A 26,445-nucleotide genomic window follows, 5' to 3' on the forward strand; every position below is an offset into this window, starting at 1 on the left:
TAACTATGTATATTTTATGCCACATTCCTTTAAACGTTGAGAAAGTTGACACAATTTGTACCCTCAATGTGACTAAAAAGCCTGAAACTAACTATAAGCAAGAGCAAGTTTCGCCTTTCACTTTGGCCAGCGGTCGTGCCGAAATTTTTTCTTTTTACCACCTACAACTCAATGTGCACCTCCTACCTTGCCGCATGCTGCATACTGCCACTTGCCACTTGCCACAAACCGGCAGCCAAGTTCACAGTTAATCGTCGCCTGGTCATCAGAGTTAAGGTAGCAAGTTGTGCCCCATCCTCGAATGCCATGTTCTAAATGCCAGAGTCAGAGTCTCGATATTCTGGTAGAGCAACTTTCGCAACGAATAGTAGGCCTCTTTTTTTCAGCACCACATCAAATTAGACCACCGATACTAATAGGGATCGAGAAACTGGTTTTCTTAAACAATCGGTGGAAGTCTACAAAAAATCTCAGAAAAGAATCTGGTCTTGAAGAACTTTATGGCCTAGGCATATGCAAAGTTATCTTTTTGAATTTCTTTTCAATTAAAACTCTTTTGCATAATAATAGGATTATGTTTATGACTCGACTAATTCAAAATGGTTTCTATATATATTTTCTATTGTAACTAATTCTAGAAATGCTTAAATGTTTCTTGTTGTCAATTAATAGTCTTATTCTAATTATATTGGCCTTTAGAAATTTGCTAAGATAGATAGAGAGAGACCTTAATAGAAACTGGTTCAGAGGATGATTACTTTGCTTAGTTTACCCTATTCTATACTTGGCTTTCTAGTGAAGAAATTGTTGTTTGTCATTTGATTGTCTTGGGTTGCAATTAAGCCAACCACAAAGAGAAGCATGCAGCTAGCAGCTGCTCCAGGCAAAGAACGGGCAAGTAGGTAACAAAATCTTCTCTTGTGGTTATCTACATATTTATATAAGTTGCCTTGACTAACTTCATTTGCTTTGTCTTAGCGCTTGCCAATTGTCACTTAAGTAAACCGCAAAAATATCAAATGCAAATCCAGCCGCAAGTCATTCGGGTATATATATCCATATACATATATGTATGTATGTATGTTTGTATGTGTATGTAGGTTGCCTCAAAGGCAACAGCAAAGAGTTCGAAAGTTCAACAAGAAACCCACAAAAAAAAATGAAAAAAATAAACGACAACATGTAAACTTTCTAAAAAAGAAAAAAGTTTCTTACATTGAACATAAATATCGAAACATTTTGCGTTGACAATTGCAATGTGGCCCTGGGGAGAAATTCGTTTAGAGAGCTATCCGTTTTCTGATTCTCTATAAATATAAAACTACGCCCACTAGCAGCTTGGCTACTGGTTGAAGTGACAAGCAAAGAGCAATTTGTTTGCATTATATGCAAGATTTGTCTATGGCTTCCAGGCGTTCTATTTTAACAGAAGCAAAAGGGGGATATTAAATTTAGGCAATCCACCTTAATATTTAATGCTTAACAATTTAATACAGGGTAGAATTAATGTCGTAATGAAGGTTTTGCCATCTCCTGTTCATTGTTTGTTTAAATATTTAGCAATTATCATGCCATATCCAGGTGGTGCTCATTGCCTTTTTGTCATGAGCAGGAAAATTGCATTATGCAAATATTTATTCAATGCACACTCGCATGCACACCTCAAGGGTTGACATTGACGTTGAGCTGTCGGGATGTAAGGATATGTAAGGATGTCGTCGTGTAATTCAATCGCCCTGGCAAGGGCTTCTTCTTCATCTTTTAGCGAAACTCTTCGACACGACGTCTTTAAGGGGCTACAGGAAACCATAAAAAATCCTCGATGCGTTGAGAGTGAGGAACCATATGAGAAATGCGAAATGATAAGTGAAATGCCTTGAATTTCATTCACAGGAATGCGAGTTGTTGTTGCTGTTATTCCCAGGCGCAGGAACAGCCACTGGAGCCAAGCAGAGACAAAAAGGAACTAAGGGTTGTAGATGTGTGTGTGTATTTACCCTCCTAGGACTTGCTTCCTTGCATGCTTGCTGTTCCTTGGTCCTGTCGTGTACCTGCCTGGGAAATATTTCGCTGGCACTTTGTATTCTCTTTTGTTTTGTTTTGGAGGGGAATTTTTGTATTCTGTTGTTTGTTGTTGTGTTTTTGGTTGCCTGAGTTTTTATATATTTTTATACTCTCACCATCTCAGAGAGTCCATTATATGCTTCCCCTCGCCCAGTATCGCTAGAACGAATCAAAGGACCAGAAGGGACCTGGGTTATTCATCAGGCAAAGTGTTGCCAAATGTTTTTGCAGCATTTCCTGTTGTCTAAAAGTTTCTTCTTTTAACTTTTAGCACGTGTCAAAAAAAAAAATAAAACGAATAAAAGAAGCCCTGAGTGAATTTAATACCCAGTTGCAGTTGCAGTCACCCTGTACTCTCTTTTAGCCCTCTTCAGACTTTCTGGACTGGCAATGCTTAAAGTGTCCCTGTAGGCCCCTTCACCATTGTTTTTAGCGCCGATGTAGAAAAAAAGAGAAAAAGAAATGTTAATGTAAAATGCATTACGATGCGGCTGCTTGAACTCTGGCCATGTTTTATATTGCGACCCGACCTAGGCCCAGACACTGGCTACTCCCCTCTAGACAGGAGTGCCCTGGCAGCAGGCTTTCCCAGGATTTGCCACATGATATGCGCACGCTGACTAAGCATTTAATTAGTATGTACTTATAGAGACAGAGGTGCAGCTTGCATAAATCTAAATGCAAAGTGAGGCTTAATTCTAGACAAAAACCTAATATTATTAGCTGTCTAAGTGAATGACGACTCAGGGTTCAATTGGCAGTCTCTCTGTCTCACTTTATTTTTAATGCCAATTAGTTTGAGCTCTCGGTTTGTGTGCTGTAATACTTGAGGTCGTATTCATTTAGCCATTAGGCCGAGTTGTTGTTAATCATTTTGCTACTGGCTAACCACAAAAGCTTAAAGCGTTAAGCTGAACGAATTTCAAGGTATGAGTTTTAATATCCATTAACTATGGTTAAAAACTTACGTAATCATGTAAGTGGAGATGCGTAAGTTGTGCTGAAATAGGGTAAAATTCTCTGAAAGTTCTCTTTATTACATAGAGTAATATGTAATTCTATTCTCCATTAACTGCTTACTTCTCAAGTAGAGACCAATTTATGGGTAGTCACAGTTCAAGGTTGTCTTTGAAGTGTTTCCAAGTGAATTTACCCAAAGTATACATTAAGTATGTACAAATTTTGGGCTAAGCATCATCAATAGTAGTTGCTATGTATTCCCAATCCAATCTATTGATAGATGAATGTAGATGTATAAAGTTACACACTCACAACATATGCCACAGCGGGCGGTACTTACGAGCCACTCAAGTTATTTCCACGAACTGCCCAAAAAGAAAAACAAGTTTTAGGTCTCAGCAAACCAAAAGTCCAAGTCTCCGTCGTCGTCCCATGTCGAGTATTTCTCAATTGTATTCAATGCTAACTCAATTGTTTTGGCCTAGGGCTAACTGCTGCTGCCCATTTCCATACCACGACAAAAACCATGCCAGGCACGTCTCAGCCACAGACACTTACTCTTACTCAATTGAAGCACTTTTATTTAGAGTGGGAGATAGAAGGAGGCGAGGGCAATTTGTTGAACTCGATTTGTAGATCTGCCTGTCATTTTGAGGCAGCTTTAAGTGAGCTGCTGAAGCTACGGCTGCTGCCCCATAGAAGATAGAAAACAAAAGAGAAGATACAGACACACACACACAGCAAAAAACGACTTAATAACCATTTGGGCCATTAGGCTGTCCATGGGAATTTTACAGATATAAAGAAATAAAAGCAGGATCTAAGCCGGATATCGCTTTACTTTCACTTCCTCTCCTAGGTCACCCTCCATTGACTTTTTTCATTTCGTTTTAGCTCGATGCATTTTCAAGTTCAAATCAAACATTTGCCATAATCTTTTTTCTGTCAGCTGCATCATTTTTTATGCTCTTCTTAATATTTAAATAAAACCACACAAAAGGCAATTTCAAATATTTCTAAATATAACACACAGAGAAAAAAAAAAAAAAATAGGTGCAAAGCAAATGAGCTGTTAAAATTTTGTTCAAAGAGAAATCGCGGGCGTGCGTCTATTGACAAAGGAAAGCCGGAAAATGTCGCTTCATTGGCTGGAGTGAAATAGAAGGGCGACATTAGGGAAATTGACTCGCGAGGGAGTCAAAAGTGGTTGCCGGAAAATCTTCACACGACCACTAGGCACACATGGCACATAGGAAAAAAGAAAGAGAGAGAGGAGACGTGAAAAATTGTCGAGCCTCGAGGCTCGTCTCGTTTTGTTTTTGGGCATTTTTTGGTTTATTTTAGAAACAAAAACTCAATAAAATGGTATGGTTGTCGTCATTGTTGTTCCTCAACAGCTATATATAGGTACATATACACCCCGCAGAAAAACACTTCCGCAGAGGGTGCAACGATGGAACGGGACGGGAACGAACCCTTGGAGAAGGAGAGCAGAAGAGACTCAGGCAGAGGATGTTGTGTTGCTTTTAATGATATCAGTCGCGCTGATCGTGCCCGTAGCTATTGGAATGTTAAGTAAACTTATCCCGCGGGTACTCGCTGAAAAATGCATGTCACTTAAATTTATTGGCCGCAGCAGCACCAGGCACCAAGCAGCAACAACCACGACCAACAGGCACAACCAACAGGCACAAAACAGACAACAGCCAATAAAAACTTTACTGTGTGGCTGCCTTTGGCATTTTCTGTTTGAAATGCATTTTTCATTCAATTTTCAGTTTGTTGCATTTTTATGTTCATTGGGGAAACGGAGAAGACTGTAAAATCGATTGATAGACATAGTTCATGATTGAAATTGAACAGAAGCTGAGCTGCGGGGGCGCTGACACCATATTGCCGCAGGGGATACAAAGGGGAGAGGCAAGTAAGGCGTCGGCAATAGTCAAATGTTTAGCAGTAAATTTTACGTTGGCTTTTAATTAGTTTACATGACCGTTAAGTCATGAAAAACGCCAACTCCTCTTCTCACTCCCCCTTTCACAACATAAACTATTATTAAACCTTGTCGGATGTTGTCTTACTTAATCAACATAAAGCCTCAACGCAATGGATATTAATTGGACCAAACAGCGAAAAGCAAATTATGAGAAAAAAAATACCACTAATTGCTATCACGACAAGTGCTTGAGGTTAATTAATTTAAATAAAAGGCAAATTGTCAGGCCATAAAATGACCTACAAAAAACTGAAAAGAAAAACTAATTAAGACTTAAGAACTTTTGAGAAAAACAATTTGTAAAAACAGTTGGCGATTTGGTTCGAAAATCGGACAATTATGATGTAAAAATGTTTATAAAAAGGGTAAAAGGGACACTTTTTGAGTGTCCTTCACTGCAATTTAGCCATTGACTCGCTATTTTTGATTCGTTAATACATGTCATGACTCATAATTCGAATCATATCTTTCCCATAAGTTTTTAATCCCTAAAAGGAAAATCAAAACGAAACTGCCTAAAAGTTTTAGGGTTAATGGAATCAATTCAGGTCACACACAATAGACTTTCGTGCGTTATCTGCCATCATAAGATATTTCCAAAAAGGACAGTAAAAAACGAATCGCACAAGACCAAACGTTGACTTATAAATACCCTTCAGCAAGTTAATAAAGCCATTTGAATGTAGTAGGCATTTACTGAACAATCTTAGTTAATTTACTTAGACTAGAAGATATACTCTACAAATTTTGACAGTAGAGCTTAACCTTGAATGTGCTTCTGTTGTGGTTATCGTATATAAAGGCGTGCACAAAAGATATTCCATAAGTCACATGATTAGAGCCGATACAGGATGTCAAGGGGATTACTTTTACCCTTGTAAAATGTCATCGCATTGACCTTTTATGGGCTTGGGCTTGGTAAATCGGAATCACGTGACTTGCCCATTTCTTTTTTCCTTCTTCTCCTTTTTTGGCAATGCGTTTTGCGTGGGTGTTGTGTGTGTGTGCGGGTGTATATATGACTGACATAAATCAGTTTTAATAGCGGAGCTGGCAAAGTCAAAATTGCTTTTAATGCCCCAAACTGCAGATTGCAGGCAAACTAACAATAAGTGGCAGGATAAGCTAAAGCATTTAATGAGATTTTTGTGAAACGGCAAAATGACAATTTCTCTTCGTGGTTTTTTTGAATTCGTTGTCAAGTTCCTTTCTTATGGTACATATATTTTTTTTTGCGTTTTTACTGTCGCATTATGTGCAACATTTGCGGATTCTCTTTTGGTCTCGCTATCCCTCTGTCTCTCTGTGGCATTGCATAAATTTGTCTAGTTGTTGTTGCTTCTGTTTGGTTTTACAATTTATGCGACTGGCGTCCCAAAATGTTGTTGTTTGTGTCACTGCTGCTGCTACTGGGCTATGCCCCTCCCACCCTCCTCCACCTTAGCTCATTTAAAATGGGTGTTTGGTGAAAATTTGTTAAAATAGCAGCCAACCAGCCACCCCAAACCAGCACCAGCAGCAGCAGCAAAATGAAAAACTTGGCCATAAAGCACATGTGACTACCAGTACACACACGAACACACTCTCATTGTCTATGTAATGTTTCCCATGGGCATGAATGTGCGAATATATATAACTACATACATATATGTATATATGTATATTCATTTTGGCGTAACAAATTTGCCGCTTAAAGTTTAAGCCTGACACACACCGGTCATGGGCGTAGCCCCTAAAGTTCTTAACAAAATGAAGCAAGTAAGTCGACTCGTCGACTTGGGTATACCATACACCTGGTGAAACAAATATTTCTTATTTCGAAGACCAAATGTATGTCTATTAAATTGTTTTTACATGTCTTATACTATGTGCTATCTCGCTCACTCTACAAACACACGAGCACTCTAGCGCCGCTACTAGCCAACGTCCAATTCTGGCCTTGTGGACCGCGTAGTAAAATACGTTCATACGCATATTTTACATGTTTCTAGTCCGATTTCAATAAAATTTGGTAGTTTGGTAGAAATAGATAAGATAAATTAGTCTGCCAAATTTAAATGCGATAGTCAAAAAACTAAAGGAGGAAATCGTTTTTTTCTAAATTATGGAGGCGGAAGTGGGCGTGGCAAAATGTGAAAATATCTAAATTTTCCGCGCATACTATGCCAGTATACATACTAAATTTGGTGACTTTAGCTTTGTTAGTTTTTGATAAAATCAGTTTTGTTTAATTTGCGGGGGCGGAAGTGGGCGTGGCAAAATGTTTAAATAGCCAATATCTGCGCGTCTATTAAACTAGTCTACATACTAAATTTGATGTCGGTAGCTATCATAGTTTTGAAGGAAATCACTTTTATGTAAATTCCGGGGGCGGAAGGGGGCGTGGCAAAAAGTTTAAACAATTAGTTTCTGCGCGCTAACTAAACGAGCATATAAACCAAATTTGATGTCTCTAGCTATTATACTTTTTGAGAAAAACAGTTTTGTGTGATTCCTGGGGGCGTAAGGGGGCGTGGCAAAAAGTCTGAACAGTTAATTTCTGCGCACTAACTAATCGGGTATACAAACTAAATTTGATGTCTCTAGCTGTCATACTTTTTAAGAAAAACAGTTTTATGTGATTCCTGGGGGCGTAAGGGGGCGTGGCCGAAATTCCAAATTACTCTGAACATGTGCATACTACACGAGTATACATACCAAATTTGGTGGCTCTAGCTCTTATAGTCTCCGAGATCTGCGTGTTCATACGGACGGACGGACGGACGGACGGACGGACGGACGGACGGACGGACGGACGGACGGACAGACGGACATGGCTAGATCGACTCGGCTGTTGATCCTGATCAAGAATATATATACTTTATAGGGTCGGAGAAGCTTCCTTCTGCCTGTTACATACATTTTGGCGACTTTAATATACCATTTCACCCTATGGGTGTATGGTATAAAAACTTCAAGTAAATATTATTAAAAAAGTTTACATTGAGAAATCCAAACTTTTAGTTTATGAATCACAACGTTTTTAGTTAAAAGAATCATTCAACATTTTTAGTTGGAATTGTTGATTAATTTACTTTTTGATTTCAAGTACTACTTAATATTTATTGCAAATATCAGCTTTTAAGTTATAGATTATTAATTTTAAAGTTGGCAACCTTTGTTAGAAAAAGCCTTAATTAATCTTAGGCTATTTCCATTTCTCTTTCCGAAGAAATTTTGTTTGAAAACTTTAAATAAACTCAAGTCGAAGAAACTTTGTTTAGAAATTCTTTTTCTTTTGGAATACTTTCTTTAAGATTTTCTATTTCTCTTGGCATATTTTTCCTCTCTCATTAATGAGTAAAATTCCATTTGAGTTCAAACTTTTCCAACTGCTGACCTTAGCATAATTAATGATTAGACTAAAACTTTCGCCAAGGAATGATTAACTATGTGGCAAAACACAAAGTTTTCTTTCAAATAAAAATATAGTTGAGCCAAACTTTATAAACTAATTATAAAAATATGAGATTTCAAATATGTATCTCTTTATCAATGCTCTATCTTCTAATTAAATTTAATTGATTAATTCGAAAAAGAAGCTTAAAAACTTGTTGCTTTATTTCGGTGTTTGAATCCCATTTAATACTTTTTGAATACCAACGCCTATGGCAATTGGGTATTCAGAAGTTTTTTTTCGCTTTAAAGAATCTTTGAACTCATAAATCATCAGTTGGCCGTGTGAAAAGCAGACATTGTCTGGTTGATAAGCGCCAGGTTGTTCAGGTTGTCCACGTATCACTATCTACATACCTGCAACGTTCTTCTCCCATCATTTATAACAAGTGTTTGGATTTTGTTTGATAAATTAACAGAGACTCGGTAACATTATTATCATTCATTTTGCATGTTTGAATATCTTCAAGCATATATTTTCAGTGATAAATTCTACTAGAGTATCTGTGTATGCGGCTTTATTCTAGGGGAATATAAATCATTTTGTCTTGAAGTTTACAACTTTATGCCTCATTTTTATTTTTTGTGTTGCCTTTTTGTTGCCTCTTGGTGTTATTAATTTATCACTTGGCTTTCATTTTTATCGCAACGGATGTCCACAGGACTTTCATTTCCCCTGATGCTTGGGGATGGGGATTTGTCCAGACCGAAATGTGACCCGTAATTGCTTTAAATGCTATTATGACACTTACGCACAGCGGGAATATACATAGATGGGGCGCAGCCTGGAAGGGAGATGGGTGTGGGGCGGGTATGAGAGGCAGAAGGTTGACGGTCTGGCCGCCAGCCAAGCGACAAGAGCAGGGCCACTGACAGATTGTCTTCGACTGCCTCGGATCCCAGCACTTTGCCTGCAATTGTTTTCGCTTTAAATAATTAAATTAAAAATGGACAGTCGACTGATTGGAGGAGCCAGCCATTCAGCCAGCCTGCCAACAAGCAGTGCAGCTCGCTCGTTGTCTGGCACTCGATGCAATTAAGTTTTTGGCTAGCAAGAGATTTTTTTCATAAAGCAAAAAGTGGCATTGTCTTTGGAGGACCACAGAGGGCCATTGAACCTCTGCAATCGAGCATAATTAAGGCAAAACAGCAGCAATTGCAATCGCTCTTTGATTCTCTTATAAATCATTCACTTCTTGCAGAATCAACCTCCTTGGCCCCCATCCAGTTCTTTTACTCCATTTTGTGTTGAAATTATGCTTCAGAACGAGGCTAGTCTAGGCAGCCTATGACAGATTGTATCTGTTTGATACGCCAGAGCCGATGTGAATGTCGACTACGTGCTTGTCTAGCTTTTATGCTGCATTTGTGACCATATCACGTACAATAGACCAACCAAATACACCCTCCTTGCCACTTTCTACCCCTTATCGCATCGCCTACTTACAGACATTCGGTGTCAATTTATGGCCAGAAAAAAAGTACTTCGGCTTTGGCTTTAGATCTCGTTCGAGTTTGGTTTCGGCCAACATCTTACGCAAATCTCATTTATTCCATATAAAACCACACACACACACACAGAGAGATAGAGATATAGAAGGAGACGTGGCAACTGCATTTTTAATATATTGGCTCTGGGGTTATTGGTTTCATACTGTCTGACTGACTGACTGGCATCATCATCGTCATGTCTGAGGTTATTTGATTTGCGGTACTACTATAAATTTCATTGTCATTTGACATGACAATTGAGAGATGTCAACAGAAGGCGCAAACTTACAAATCAAAGATTTGTAATATGATATGTAAATACAGTAAAATAACGATAAAGGAAACTTACTAAACAAATCGCAGTTCTCTCTGATTGGTATCAATGTTTAAATTACACGTATTGGTGTTTCACTGTGTTCTCTCAGGTCTCAGGGTATGTGTCACTTTTCATTAAACTTGCCTATTACCACAAATTGTAGATGAAAAGACTGAGTTTTCCATGCAAAAATTTCCATTACCCAAGAGAGGAAATTCAACATAATAAAGAGTTATCAATACTAACTATAGTAGCGCTTTATTGCCCCTCATTATGGTTATTTCTATTTCTGATAATGAAAATTACAACTAGAATTTCCTTATTACCAAAACTAAATTGTTTATAGCTTCATTTAACGTCATCCTCGGTCATAATTTGTAAACATTTTATTGAATGTTAACATGTTCTTTTTCACTTAAAAAATAATTCATAAATATATCTATGGATAAATAAGTAATTCGTTTTCTGTCCATGAGTAAGTCTTTACGATAATGGAATATTTAATTTATTGGCTCAAGTAGCTTCATTCTTCAAATTTGTGTTGTGTTCTTTATGAAGAAATACTGATATGGTTGTGCCTTGTTGTGCCGCTTTGTATATGTATATCTTGCAATGTTGAATTGCATAAATTAATGCAATAGCCAGACAAAAGACATACATAAGTTGCCCATTGGACTGACTGCAATTTGCTACGACAACAATTTCTGACTCATAATTAATATAAGAAATTATAACTGCAAAGCTAAGCACTTGCTGATGGAACATCCGATTCATGGCCATTGCCCAGACTTGATGGAGCCCTTCTCGTCTCTGTGCTAAAAATCATATTTGCCAAAAAGTTAATTTACCATTTCCGACTTCCGCTTGCTGGAGCAACCTGGCAAGAAGCACCTGAACGGGAAAGGGAAGGCGCCTTAATTGAATTTCGTCGAATTTAAATTTGCATTTTTTTTTTTTTTTTTGCTCGGTTGGGTGATCAGAAGGAGATCGTCGTGTACGTCATTCCGCTCATCTGGTGTCTGTGCACTTGAAATGGCTTAAATGGGGAGAAAAAGCCTTGGAGTATCTCTAGTTGTAGATGTTGATGTCTCCGACCCCAAAAAGCAGAACAACAGTGCCCAGACCCATGTATCTTCCAGTGGCGGAGCATCCAACGTCAAAACGTTACCCGGCTGCCATAAAATTGCCTGAATTTAGCGCTAGGTTTTCACCATTGGAGGATGGATGGGAATCGAAATGGCAAAAAAATTAAGGTGGAATGGGATGACTGTTTCTGCTGCTACTGTGTCTGTCTGGTGCCTGGCAGCGGTCCAGCTTTTGGATAGCATTGAGTGTCTTTGCTTTTGCCTTGTTAATCTACGAGTGGCTGCTTCTGCTTCTACTTCTCTGCTACTGAGTTCTTGTTGTTTTCCTTGTTGTTCTCGTTGTTGTTGGCATTTTCTTGGTACTTGCTGATACTCCTCGGGCTTTGTTTTCATTACCATCGTGTCCACATGGCGGCCTATTAAATGCAAAATGTGCAGACAGCCAGAAAGACAAACTGTTATGCCCCTTTCTCTTTATCACCATCTCTCTTTCTCTGTGTGGCATGTGAATTAAATATGGAAGTGCCGCGCTGCCCCAAGGAGTTTTCCATTGGAGTACTAGGCCCACTAGTGGTAGTAGTAGTAATAGTCCGTACTGGACCGGACTCACTCGCTTATGGCAATGGCATGTGGCCGGGTTATTAAAGTTAATTACATTTTTCATTGCATGCGTGGCACAGCAGAAAAAAAAACTTGGATGAATATTATTATGATTGTGTCCTTGGTCTTTTTCGCAATTTTTCCACTCTATTAATTTGAGCGTTGATTTATTTGTTGTTGGGGCAGCTGCTCTTTTGTTTATGCATAAATCATCTTTGCTATAAACAAATGCAGCAAAGCCGCAATCAAAGGGAAACCCACACACACACACACATATCTTGTGTTTACTCAGTATACATCAATGCAGATTGTCGATTGTATGGGAACGTAACGTATCAATTAGATTTGGATATAAATGATTAATTGATCAGAAAGATCTTGAGTGACATATATAGATTAAATCTTTGGTTTCAATTTAATTAAATGATTTTTGTAACTCTTTCTCTTTTAGCTGAAAGCGACCTGCTCACCTTTGCACAACGCAAGCAACATTATGAAACGGACAAGTCATTCCAAAAGGAGCTCTTCACCAGCGACACAAGACCGCATAGTGTTAAGCAACTATACACGGAGGCTGGCAAGGAGTTATTGCCAACAACGGTCAGCGGCTCATCGGCGGCACACTCTACGGCCATAACGCCACCACGTTCCATTTCATTGAATGGTGATCTATTGCTTAATGATCATGATGTCCTACTAAATGGTTCCGCCGCAAATGGAGATGAGGAGCATCTGTTGTGCATATCCGATTTTGGCAATGCCAATCGCAAATTGCGCACGCGTATCGATGCCGAGATCGAGATACGTTTGGTAAGTGGTTAAAGAAGTGGTAGAGCAACTGCAATAACGGTCAATCGTTAGTGCAGTTATGTGGTATGTATCGTACTTTGTACAGACTGGACCAGACTAAAGTTGACTTGCCACATGCATAAATAATATGTTTAGTGGCCACAACACGCAACATTACAGACCCCCCCGAAGACACGGGAATGGCAGTGGGAATGGCTATAGGCTATGGACACTAGACCAAAACAGAGACCTCATGTGTGTGGTCTTGCGTCTAATGTTAAAGCTGCTGCTTCCTGCTTTATGGCCAGCTGTGTCTACTCACACTGCAGAAGCAAAGTATGGCCAAAAAGTTAATGCTTAAAAAAAAACAAAGACCACACACACGTACTATGTATGTATATAGAGCAGAGATGAATATGAAAATGTAGCCAGACATGGAAGAGATGAGTTGAGCAAATCATCTCTGTAGACTTGTCTTAATTGCTGATGTGACATGACGTTGTCCATCCCACATCATGCTCAAATTGCCAGCTGAGTTGGCAAAAATTACTTCAATTGGCACAACAAATTCTTAGAGATGTTGAAATATCACATTCATATCGATAGTTAACATAATATGACTTTATAGACTAGTCTAAAGATAATACCAACAGATTAGACTTTGACATCAACTTTAAATTCCACAATAACAGAGTCCCAGTTCTCTGTTCGGAAGTTAAAGCCAAAAAGTCTTAACCCTTTTTAAAGAATCTTAATTTTCTTTGTGGCTGAAATCATTTTCTTTGTAATTTTCATCAATTCTTGGTCTGACATCCCGTCACATTGCATTGCGCGAGGATATCAGAAAATTGCAGTTAATTTGAGCTAACGCGCTTTTGCAGCTAGTTCAATTTTCGTTTACAGCATTCGCTGGTCGTGTCTCGTCTTTGTGTCTCTTGGCCCGTCTCTTGTTTATCTTTTAGCCACGCCATTAGATAAGCTCCGCAAGACAAACAGCCAACACAACGGGCCAATAGACGACGATGCCAATGGCAACGGCTACGACGTCGACGACTACAACGACTACGTCTTGAATTGTCGGCGTCTCCTTGTTCAATAGCTTGCCAAACTTGTTTGGCAAAAACAACCAAAGCCAGTTGTCAATCCCAGTCATTGTCGTCGTCATGTCGCCATGGAAGAGACCCTCTCCCCTTACAAATGTTCTCTTCTTCCTGGTCTTGGCTTTTTGCAGTTGTCTGCTTCTTAATAAAACGACTTTTAATCCTTTTCGCATTGCGTTTGACGTTAGTTGGCCACAAAGTTCCACTTGGCTACACCCAAAGAGCCAAAGACTCACATCGGAGAGGTCCAGCACCATTAGCATGGTCTGAATGCGGTTTATTGGTTACGGCAGCGACCATTCAATGAAAGAAGGATGGATACTGTTCATGTTGTTCTTGTTGTTGTTGTTTCTTGGGTTGTTTGGCGGCACTTAAATTACATTATAGTATTATATATGCGCTACAATATTTATGTGCAAATATTTTATCGTTAAAACTTGCTTGCCGAACCGTAAATATAAGCTCCAAAATTAAAGAAGAAGAAACAAAATTGTCAGGCCCCAGACACAGACACAAACACAGACTCTCAGACACATTTCCAGAGCCAGAACGCAGACAAAAGGCCCTGGGCATGGTTATTTCTTCAATTGGCTTTCTTTATGGGCAAAGATTTGCCTTAGTTTCATAGTAGAAATCTAGCTCAAGTGTGTTTTTATGTAGATTTTCTTGTTTGTGTGGGCGCTGATTGACACGGAGCGAGGGAAACTATTGCCCCTTCCCCTTCATTTTGCCCCAAAAAAAAAAGAAACCACTAAAAGTTGATTTTCAATTGTTACAATTGATTTTAACAACCGTCCGACAATCAAATGAAACCATTGCGCTTTTTGCTTTATTACGATTAATTCACTTAAAGACAGAAAAACAATTTCAAAAAGAGTCTTTTACAATTACACTTTCTTAAAGTTGGGTATAATAGCTACTCATGGAAGAGATTGAAGCGTATAGCATCAAAATAAGTTTAGCCAATAAACGAAATTCAACTCCACAGCAAATACTTTCTTTTCTAGCAAGGGCAACTGCAATTCGGTGTGCTCTCTTTCAATTAATCCATTTGTTTTTATTGTTTTTAATTAGATTGATTGAATTTCGATGGAGGAATACAGTTTTTTTTCTGGGTTTTAAGAAAAATATGAACACATTGAAAAACTCGTGTTTTCTCTGTTTTGGGTTGATTTCAAAAAGAAAAATCGCGTGACTTGGTGAAATTTGCTGGCAGTAGCCAGAGCAAATGTTTGCCCAAACACAAAAAAGTTAAAAGCTAAAACTCATTTTTCAACATATATAATAATATGCGGCATAGGGATACATGGAATTCGTGACTAGGCCGTTTCGGTTCCTTTGAGCCTCATAAAGGACATTTGTGTATACATACATATATAAGGGCAGCAAAAAATATATTTGCATGCCACATTTTGACCAAATGGTAATTAAATTTTTGCTTCCTTCTTTCGTCTCGTTCTGCAGCCCGCTGCCATTGAGGATCTACGTAAATGGACATCCAGCGAGGCTCTGGGTGATGTCACCGTTACGCCCGATTGCATGCATCATGTGGACACCTCGATTAGCACATCGATGGTAATCGGGGATAATGGCGTCCTAACGCCCGCCCTTTCACCGTCCGTACTGTCTGCCGATGCTGTGGATGCCCTCTATGGGCAAAATCTTAGCCAACCGGTGGACAGTGGCCATCATCAGCCAAATCATCAGCCACTACTGCCGAACGATATCAATAAAGATGTGCCTTTGAATCATCGATTGCCTTCACCCGAGGAACAAACCAAACTGATTGCCTTAAAGTGAGTATAAGCCACGTGAACTCTGTGTAGAGTTTTAAAACAATTGACAGTTTTGTGTTCACTGTGTACAGTTTTAATTGCATTTTACAGTTATAGAGTTATTGGTATACCCACCTTTAACTTTTTAAACATTTGTCCATATGCTAATTTCCTATAAAAACTCAATTTTTATGACTATTTTATGCAAATTGCTATACAAAAATTTTGGTTGTTGCTTTGTTCCATTTGCTCGAGCGGCAAATAACAATAACACAAAGCAAACAAACATTCAATTGTTTAATGTTTATTTTTGTTGTCTTTTTTTGTTACGCAATATTGTGAGATTAAATAAATTAATTCAATTACGTTTCGAGTATTTACAATGCGACCGCACAATTATTATGCAAGTGTCGCCCAGCCCTTTGCCGCAGACCAGCCACGCCCAGTTTGTGGCGGCCATGGCTCATTTGCTTGATGCGCCACAACTGGCCCCAAAATTGGAGCGACGGCATCGACGGCGGCGGGCGCATTGTTTACGCTCTGTTGATTTAAAGTATAAACAAATTGTTTGGGTTGAAAACCACAAAATGCACTTTAAACTGTAAGAGAGAGCCCTCTGATTCCATATACCCCTTCAAATGCCACTCTCTCCCTGTCTATCTGATAGATATCCCGCCGAAGTGATTTCGGTCAACACCTCTGGCAAGCATTTCCAGCGAATGTGTGCGGCTCGAAAGTCAACAACGGGCTGCTATGCTGGCGGCCAGAATGGCACCAATGCCCCTGGCTCTTCGAGCAGTGCCAGTCCGGAGAATAATCAAACTGATGCCAATAATCTGGATGACAATCTGCAGACCGTGAGTCGACGATCACGATCACGCAAGGTGCGTGGCAAGCGAAGGAATACTATAGCTGGCATTGATCAAAAGGAGATACAAGATGCAGCCAATGGGTATGTAGACAATGAATATATCTATCTATCTATCTATATGTATCTATCTATCTAGAACTAGAAAATCTCTTTATTTAACACAAAACTTTTCCTTTTCACCTGAGAACTATCTCTCTTGCCCTCTCCCTGTCTCTATCTCCTCATATCCTCTTCTTTCCAATTCCAAATCTGTACATAAAATAGTAAAAAAAAAACATTTCCCCTTCTACTAAAACCAACTTATGTATCCTATATATGTACATATATTGTGTATATATTGTGGATCCCATTGTGGATCACATTTGCATCTTATGAAATTATTGTGCGATCAGCAGCAATTAGCTGAATATTTGTTATGCTGTTTAGTTTCTATTCGCATTGTTTTTATTATTGATTTACATACATATTTCTTACTTTTGTTATTAACTTTAAATGTGATTTTTTTTTTAATTTTGCCAAAATTAGCAGCACAAAATGCATGGCTCTAAATGTCTCTAAATTTTTCTAAAAAAGAAAACAATTTGAATGTTGTACAAATGCGAAATGTGTATATAAAAATTATCAATTATATTCAAATTATATTAATTAGTCTAAAACTAAATATTGTATGTAATTAATTAGAAAACAAAATGCAAGCAAAACCAAACCAAAGAATTCATTATTTCAGCAAATTTGGCAGTTAGAAAGAAGAAAATTCTATTTTATTGATGAAAAGCTCAAATTGAATAAAGAAACAGCTTAGCAAATTAATCGGAAAATTATAAATGATTTATACACAAATGCACGAAGACATATACATACACACACACACACACACACACACTCCATCATACATACCCATCATAATCATCATGCCCAAAGAACCTCCCACACATACACAGAGATAGTTAGCGACCGCAGCCTTCCACCCACTGTAAATCTTTGCCCAGGCAACGTCATCATCAACATCATCATCATCAGTATAAATCAGGCTAGGAGCAGTCTCCTCTGTAGGATTTGCGAACAGAGATTCAGAATAAGGCAAAGGCAAAACAAACCATATAGAAATTGTTTTACTTGTTTTTTACCCCTTTTCACCCGTAGCGCTCCTGGAGTCTGGGACTTTTTCAAATGCCATGCACGACGCCTTTTGCCTTTACGCTAAAAGTTTCATAAATCTTATTTTTGTTTCTCTGTTGGCGTCTGCCCACAAACAGCAACAACAACAACAACAAAAAGAGTCAGGAATCCAAAAAGGAGACAACGTCATTCCATTTGACTGCCTCTCTTTCACATATGAAACATGAAACCTACAGAACTTCAGTTACTACATACAACATACAATCTCTACATATATCCACATCTATGTATATGTGCATTTGTTTTGTTGTTGTTGTTTGTTCGTTATGTCTCGCCATATCTGAACTAGATCAGCAGTCCAAAAAAAGTGTCTAGCTAAGCCAATATTGAAGTGCTTGTCAAACTGTAAGTGCAATTTTCTATTAGAGATGCTCAATTCTGTGACTGTCTCTAATAAATATCTGTGAAACTCTACAATTAATCTCTGGAAAACTTGTCCATAGATCTCTCTTAATAATCTCTTTGATAGTATTCACTGAAATAGATAAAATAGATATTGAGTAAATTTTTGTGTTGGAAATAAAAAGTAATCATGTGTTTAAATAAATTGTTAGAAGGTATTGTTCAGGCGTAGGAGTGGAATATTGTTATTGAAACTAAATAATTTTTGTAATATTTAAAAAATGTTCAATATTTCAATAAATAATAGGGAAAACTGACTGCATCTATGATTTATTTTAGATGATTTGCTCATCTCCTCTTCTCATATTGATTGATCGCTTTAGGAGATTTTCAATTTTTTTTTTTTTTTTTTTTTTGTATTTGAACGAATACTTATTAGTGTCTTGTATGTATTTGTGTGTGTGTAGTACTTCTCTCTCACTCTCTCTGTCTAATCTTTAGCTCTTTCTCTGTCTTTCTGTGTCTGTTTAACCAAGTGCATGTCAAACAGCTGGCGTTTCTCCCTCTGAGGAGATACACAAGATTTTCCTAAAGCACTCGAAAACATTCTGTTTAGATGTTGTAATCGCCTTTTATAATCAAGAACAGAGAGAGAGAGACAGGCTGATGAGAAAATTGAAAACAGAAAATAGAAAATATAAATGTATTCCCGGAAATTAAACTTTGAACTGTGCCATTAATTAAATTGAGATTTTGTATTTGCCTCCTGCCTCACCCTCTACTACTCCCTCAGCTGTCTGTGTGTGTTGTACGCGCCTTAATATGAGTGAAATTAACAAGAAACCCCAAAAATTTATGATTGACTCTCACAATAATTGTCATAGGAAGGCAAATAAAATTATTTAAAACAATTACCTTTTCCTTTCCTTGCTATCTCTTTATCCTCTGTCACTCACACTCACTGACTCACTCACTTACTCACACTCACTCTATCATTTCCCCCACAAAAGGAGAACTCCAGAAATACATTCCAAAACACATCTTCATCATCCTTACAAATATGCTAACCAAATACCAAACATATTTTCTCTTTCCCCCAAACTAAAAAAAAATAAATGAATTTTTATCAATACCATGAAAATTCTTAAATTTTAAACATGAAAACACAGCCATAGAGATTCGAAGAATGCATCGTCGAGTGCCACGTCACCAGCGCCAGCCACTTCAACATCCGTTTCTGCCACCGATGGCTCCAAAAAGTCCAAGAAATTCGGACGCAGCAAGTCTAGCGATATCTTAAAAAAGGAATCTGTTGCCTTGCCCTACGACAAGGGCAAGAGCACACTGACCCGTCTCAATTCGCTGAAACAATGGGGCCGGAATCGTTTCAAGTTTATGCAGAGGAACGGCGAGGTGAATGGCTTTGGGGAGAGCAGCCAATTGGATACCAGCGGCTGCAGTTCCCAGAACAGTTCCGCCGAGAAGCCAGAGAGCAGTATCAATACAGGTGGCGGATCAGGAATGACCGCTCCATTGCAGCCAGGCAGCAAACAATCCCGGAACATAGATGATGAATGTGTGGTCCATGATCTGATTACCCAGAAGAGTGAATCTCGGTTTTCGCACGAACGAAAACCCTCGTATTCCTCCTCCGAGAAGAGCATGACCGTCTCGAGCAGTGGCCAATTGAGAGGTAAACTTCAGCTGGCAGCGGCACACGTTAAGATGCGAGAGACAGCCACTTTGAATAGGCAACGGCGCAATGGACTCCACGGTCTGGCCGGTAAGGATGAGCAGCCACATTCGTCCAGTGGCAATTGGAGCGCCAGTTCGGAATCGGGCAGAGCTTCCATTGGCAGCGAGATAACCATGACGCATCCAAAGTCAAGTGCATCGAACACCTCGTTGAATGTGTCCAGTTTCCAGCCGTGTGGAAGCAGTGGTCCACCCTCATCAATGTTGAGTCGCCGTCGTTTCCTCAACACTTCCGCCTCCAGTAGTGTGACCAGCGAGGGCACTGCCACTCCGGAACTCCAGTCAGATGCCTGTGCTGGTACCTATCCCAATCACCTGGACGATGAGACAAGTTCCGCTTACAGCTGCGATACCGAAGGCTACTATACTTCTTTCCACATGGACAGTGGATTGCGTACACTCAAGGAAGAGGAGCCACCGATGACTCCATTGCAGCAGAGTCTGCATACGAGTAGCTACTCCTTTGGCAGTCAATCCAATCAGACGGTGCTCAATGCAGAGAATGAATATGAGTTGTATGGTCGTGGTTCGACCTCAACCACCACTAGCTCAGCGGGCACAGTGTGTACGACTCTGTTGAATGCTTCTGCCATTACGGGCCCCGATGTGCCCGAGAGGACCAGTTCTTTGGGCAAACATAGCAGCAGTCGGAGTCAGAGTAATAGTGCCAGTAATAGCACACTTGAGCGTAGTTACAGTAGCAGTACCATAGGAAGTACTCTAGAGCGTACTGGAACCATTAAGAGGAATGTAAAACTTACTGCCCAGTCGGAGGATTCAGCCTCACAGCTGGACAATCAGCAGCAACATGGCGAACGCTCGGCCATGCCACTGCCAAGTGTCTGTGCCGGCGAACTGGAGTATTCGGAGTGTTCTGATCTGGAGGGCGTGGAGCGTATTGAACGCATCAAACAGAAGACGGCCATCACCTCAAAGAGAATACCCTCGATGTGCATTATTACGCCAACCACCAGTGATGATGATGAGCATCATGATCGCACCTTAACCAATCTCTCGGTGGAAGTTGAACACGATGAGCAGGAAGAAGAGGAACCAGAGCAACTGACACCAACAAATGCATCCAGTAAGGATTACAACCTCAATGAGCTTAAGCAGACACCAACAAAAGCTCTGAGTGGAATGTTTGAAAAGCTAAAGGTAAAGCTTGTACCGGGCAACAAAATTTCACCACCAAAGCCGGCCTCATCCAGTGCCGTTAACGATGATGAGCTTTACGACATGGCTGGCGAGTATGTGACTATAGCCGACATTAGCAATAACAACAACAACAACCACCCGCTTCATAATCGTGGCAAAATGCATGCATCTTCGGCTGCTAGCTCCAGTCTAGGCATCTATTATTCCAATGACATAGTTCGCCAGGTGAAAGCCGAACAGTCATCCGGCTCCGGCTCAGCCTCCGGCACTGCTAACTCCACCTCCATTGCCGAGTATGTGTCACTCAATGAGTTGCCACAGCATTTGCGTCGGCATGCAGTTGTTAGTAACCCAAACCACCCCCTGAAAGAGAGCGGAGATTGCGCACAGCTGCCATCTGGATTGGGAGAGAAAGCAGCTGTCGCCATATCACCACCATCAACCCATCGGTCGGGCAGTGAGAGTTGTGGTGTACCCATGTATGCAGAAATTAGCGAAATACGCGAAGAGAAGTCGCTCATCTCGTCGGCAACGAGCGCCAGCAACGGAGGTACACAACAGCGACGTGTACGCACGAATGCCGAGGGTAAAATCATTTACGATTCCGATAGCCTGAAACGACGTAAGGGTGCACATACGACGTTCGCACCTGGGCCCTATGTGAAGGAAACTGAAAGTGCTCTGCTCAGTGCAACGCGAGAAGTGACGGGAGAAAGTGCATCATCATCATCGCCATCAACAGGACTATCATCTACTACCGCATCTGCCACAAAGAGTGCCAAACTATTGCTATTGAACGGCGGCGGTGCTGTTCCGGGTACACGTAAGGTGGCCAATGTTCGTCCCATTGTCTCGAAGTCACCGTTAAGTAAAAGTCCGAATACGGGCGGAATGTCTGTCTACAGTGGCAATTATCAGGAGCAGAAACAAATGCTGGCAAATCATACGAATCCCTTCTACGAGACAATAGCAACACCATCAAATATGATGCCATCGCCATCGGGTAAATCGAACTCATCGACTGGCTCAACGGCCACCAATTCATCATCATCTGGAAATTCTGGGGAAGAAGGTAAGCAGCAGCAGCAAGAAAAAGATGAAGAGGAGGAGGAGGAGGAGAAAGAGAAGATGCGAAAAATTAATTTTAATGCCAATTGCAATTTTGCTTGTTCCTTACCCAAATCCTCCAAATCTCCCAATTGTCCCCCTTGTATCCCTGCTAATGTAAATAACACGCTATTTTGCAACACTGCCACTACACACATTACAACAACAACAACAACAGAAGCAACAATACCATCTACTATGTGTACTATTAACAACAACAACAATAGCAACACAAAATTCGCATCAATGAGCAGCATATCAAGTGTAGAGAAGGAGCCGAAACCCAAAAATAACGAGTCGAAAGTGAGGGTTGTTGAAATGGAAACTTACCCCCCCAGAGCTTGGGCTAGGGAAGGGGGTTGGGGAGTTGGGGACGGCAACTCAGCCCCCACCGCTGCCACCGAGGGGGAAAGTAGTAAATGGCCATGCAATGGCCATATCATCCCCCATACCAACATCCCCAATCCCCACCCCACCCCCAGCAGCAGCAGCAGCACCCTCTTTGCCAGTTGTTAGTTTATCGATTGACCCAATTGCATTGCAATTTCCCAGCAAGTCGCGCTCTGCTCTTAAGCGCAATAACAGCTACCGCTTGGCCAATGATGACTTGAAGCTGGAAATGAATAAAGAGAATAACAACAACAACACTTCGTATACGTTAGATCCGAATCAAAGTGCATTGCCCCCCAGCATGCAATATGCAACAGGTTCTCTCAAGCTAAGCCATCGCCATAATGTGGCAACACCTAATGGAAGTGGGAACGGTAATGGTAGTGTATGTGGGAGTGGCGGCGAACGTCGCATAGCCAAATCCTTTGAACGTCTAGTCGATGAGTTTTCCCTGTCCCTGACAACTGGCAATGATTCTTCATATTTAAAGAACAAGTCATTAGAGAACTTTGATGATTCACCTGCCCTAGCCACCGTAGCCGACGAACAGGAAACAAAGTCCGGTTCCGACACCGATTCTGACTCGGACGATGACTCTGAAATGACAGCCACAAAACCACCCATGTCCATAAAATATCAAAAATCATTTGTGGAGAACATTTTACTACGACCCTTTAAAATCATCTTGCCCAACGAAGATAACGGGGGTCGACGTCAACGCATTTTGCAAAAGTTTGAGGTAACGGAAATCTGGTAAACACTCACGAATCGGACAGCTCATTAACTTGTCTCTTCAGGCAATAGGCTTGACCTTTTGTGCCCACACAAAGCACACAAGAAAGTAGTAGTAGTAGTCGTAACCCTTTTACTTCAAGTGGGCGGGCAGGCGGTTCTCTTAAGTAAACAACACATGGGGGGAGGGAGAGGACTGTGGGCCGACTAAAGTAATTGACTATGTTGACGGCACAGCATCTTAAAGTTGCCAGCGCTGCACTTGGCCAAGTCGTACGTGCTCAATTGGCTAGAGGAAACCTTTTGTAGAAGATTTACAGACTTTGCTTGGGTTCAATGTCCAGTCTCAGGCCTTGTTTAACCCTTTCCTACTCTCCTCTCACTCTTGGATTTTCAAAAGATGCGGGATGACAGATTTTTAAAAGGCATCAAACTTCAATAGAATGGAATAGAAGCTTTTAAATTCATTTATTTTAAATCTAATTATTTAGTAGGGGAAATTCAAAAACCTTCCCTAGGACTTAGAGGGTTCTGTTTACACTTGATATGCTGCTGATGCGAAATTCAATTTAACGGTTGCTTTCTTCTACTCTACCGGTAAACGACAGCCAGTGTTGCCCATTCGCTTCTCGTTTTTAGACTAAAAATTTAACTATAATCTAAAATGTGTGTGTGTTTGTTTAATTGTTTTTTAACCTTAGCAAATATTAAGTGAATGTTTTTCCACCACCCAACCACCGTATATTCTAATAAATGTTTAACTGTAACTAAAATTATAATACTTAACATTTAAATTTAACAAAAAGAAGCAAAGACCACATGTGTATTTGTAAATTATGTAAAGTTTATTGCACCGTTTAATGTTTATTTTATTTAATACAACACAACGAAAAATTTAAAACTATTATCACAATTTGTAATTAAGTTTTATGTTTTAACACAACTGAACCAAGTTGCTAATTTTTCAGATTTTCAAATTTCATTTGTTTCAAAAATTATGAAGCGTGCAAAAAACTTCTATTGCATAATTTATTTGATATACATTTAAGTGTGTTTTTGTGTTTGTTTTTTCCTAAATTGAATATAATTCCGCTGTAGTAGTAGTTTTTTGCACCTTAATGTTTCTTTTTTTTACTAAAAACCAATTGAACAGAATGTTGAATAGTTTGAACAATTAGCAATTTGGTATTCTATAAAAAGATTAGGCAAATAAGTTCAATCACATTCCATTAAACCATAAATCTCCACCGATCGTTAGTAAGGCAATGCAAAATAAAAATGTATAAAAGAAAAATCAAAAGAAATTCACTATTTCACATCATATTGGCATTATCATACCATAAGTATTCATATGCATATATGGAAAATCGGCTGATGGTGCTCTGAGGTCATGGTAAATCCCCCTCCATAAATAATCCATTCCAACTGCACCCCAAATCTGCATCTGCACCATCTCTGCACCATTTGTACATACATTCCACCCACATATTGATCACAGTATCATTCCAATGGATCCCCATTATTCCCATTATCAGACGTATATTCAGGTACGTATGGAATTGCTTGCTTTTTGAATGCATCTCGAATTGAGTTAGCTTATACTTTGCACGTCGAATTGAACACTGAATCGAAATTAAAATTGACTTGTGGTGAAAAATTTGCTTGAACAAACTAATTGAAATTTGATTTTCTTAACTTTTCTTTCTCAGGGTATCAACGTTTCTCTAACATCTATGAGCAGGTGCAAGTAGGACCAACATCCGACATACAGGCCAATACAGATGATACTGCCACGTCTGCATTTCAGCGGAATGCACCCATCTATTGGACACTGCAGAGTCGTCGTAGCCAGCCGAAACCGCAGGCCAGTGGCAATGTAATATGCCGGGATGATCTATACGCCACGCCCATAAGACGTGCAGATCGCTTGCCACGGGCAACGGCTACCAACGGAGCAGTTGGATCATCAGATGGCAAGAGCAACATATCGCCAATAGTGCCAAGGAATCGTGATGGAGTTTTTCTCACCTCGACGCCCACACGAGGGGAGACAGACAGAGATGTGACAGCGCCCATGAAGCAACCATCCCGCAATTGGACTGACAATTCGCCAGAGCGTCTTAATACCTGTGCCGATCGCATTGGCCAAAGTAAAACTACTCTCCTAGACTTTAAGAAACTTCTATTGGCAAAATCGGCCAAGACGAGTCCTGTGCAACGTAAAGTCTCTGCCGTTGAGATGCTGAAAAAGACATCAGCGCCATTGGCAGTCCCAGCAACAAATACCACATCATCAGCTGGAGGAGTAACTGCATCAAAGCCAACGCTCAACTCCAGCCTGAAACTACTTGATTTGAGCGGATCGCCAAAAACGTTTGCCAATCGCAGAATGCTGCGCCAGGGTCAATTCGGTTCGCCCTCTAAGACTTTTGTCCCAAAGATGCGAGCTCCGAGCAGTGTTGTGGCCGCTGTGGCTGCAGCACCGCGTACTGATATTATGTCAACCACCATACCAGAGGCCAATAGCGAAGATGATCACTCAACCAGTGGGGGATCTAGAGCTAGCTCCGAGATAAGCGAAGCAGCGGCACGTCAATCCAGCTTTGACTTGAAACGCAATTTCTTCCTGCAAACCGAGGAGAATAATTTCATGAGGGGCGAGCTTAAAGCCAATTTTGCCAGAGGCAATAACCAGACTTCTTCTAATGGAGGTGCCGCCAACACGGAGAGCAATAAGATTGTCAATGCTGCTCCTCCCCCTGTGGCATCATCTGCCGCCCAAGCACTGCCATCGTTTGAAACGGCGCTGTAGATAAACTTAATGAGGCGCGAGGCGATGTTAGCGGGTCTAACCCGACCAACATTCATACATATGTAAACCTATTCCATAAGTAACAATCGCATAATCGACATAAGCAATTTCAAACCATTTTTGGCTTCACTGAATCCATTAATCCACTCACTACCTAGCGACGCTGAACCTGCATTTATCGAACGATCGAGTCAAAATCGAAGCTACAGCTCTACACGACATATATATACAAAAATATTTCATACATAATATACATATATGTATGTACGCATCAATTATATACAATAAAACCTAAAATGTATTTTGTATTTTTTAAATTGTGCTGCTTGTATAAATCGGAGATATTTTATACACACTGATGAATATGAGAATCGTCTATACAATTATATTTATTTTGTAATTTTACGTTATTTATTGCAATTATATATACATATATTACTTTACATGCATCATCATTGTCTTTGTTTTATACGTCTATTTATGAATTT

At 40.0% G+C, this 26,445-nt stretch overlaps 2 protein-coding genes across 2 annotated transcripts in view; both read left to right on the top strand.

Moving 5' to 3' along the window:
• Positions 1-26,400, top strand: part of gukh (GUK-holder) — a 42,028-nt gene extending 15,628 nt beyond the window's left edge. Inside the window, 5 exon segments of the mRNA XM_068301705.1 lie at positions 12,399-12,757; positions 15,301-15,632; positions 16,279-16,563; positions 19,173-21,988; positions 24,855-26,400. Coding sequence (XP_068157806.1) covers positions 12,399-12,757; positions 15,301-15,632; positions 16,279-16,563; positions 19,173-21,988; positions 24,855-25,957 — 4,895 coding nt within the window. The 3' untranslated portion in view covers positions 25,958-26,400.
• On the top strand, positions 22,008-23,546 carry LOC137585774 (uncharacterized). Its single transcript, XM_068301712.1, has one exon. The coding sequence runs from the start codon at positions 22,454-22,456 to the stop codon at positions 23,168-23,170; it is 717 nt and encodes a 238-aa protein (XP_068157813.1). The 5' UTR covers positions 22,008-22,453; the 3' UTR covers positions 23,171-23,546.
• Positions 26,401-26,445: the final 45 nt, after the last annotated feature.

The sequence above is a fragment of the Drosophila tropicalis genome, unplaced genomic scaffold (genome assembly GCF_018151085.1).
Source record: "Drosophila tropicalis isolate 14030-0801.00 unplaced genomic scaffold, ASM1815108v1 contig_878, whole genome shotgun sequence".
Taxonomy (NCBI): domain Eukaryota; kingdom Metazoa; phylum Arthropoda; class Insecta; order Diptera; family Drosophilidae; genus Drosophila; species Drosophila tropicalis.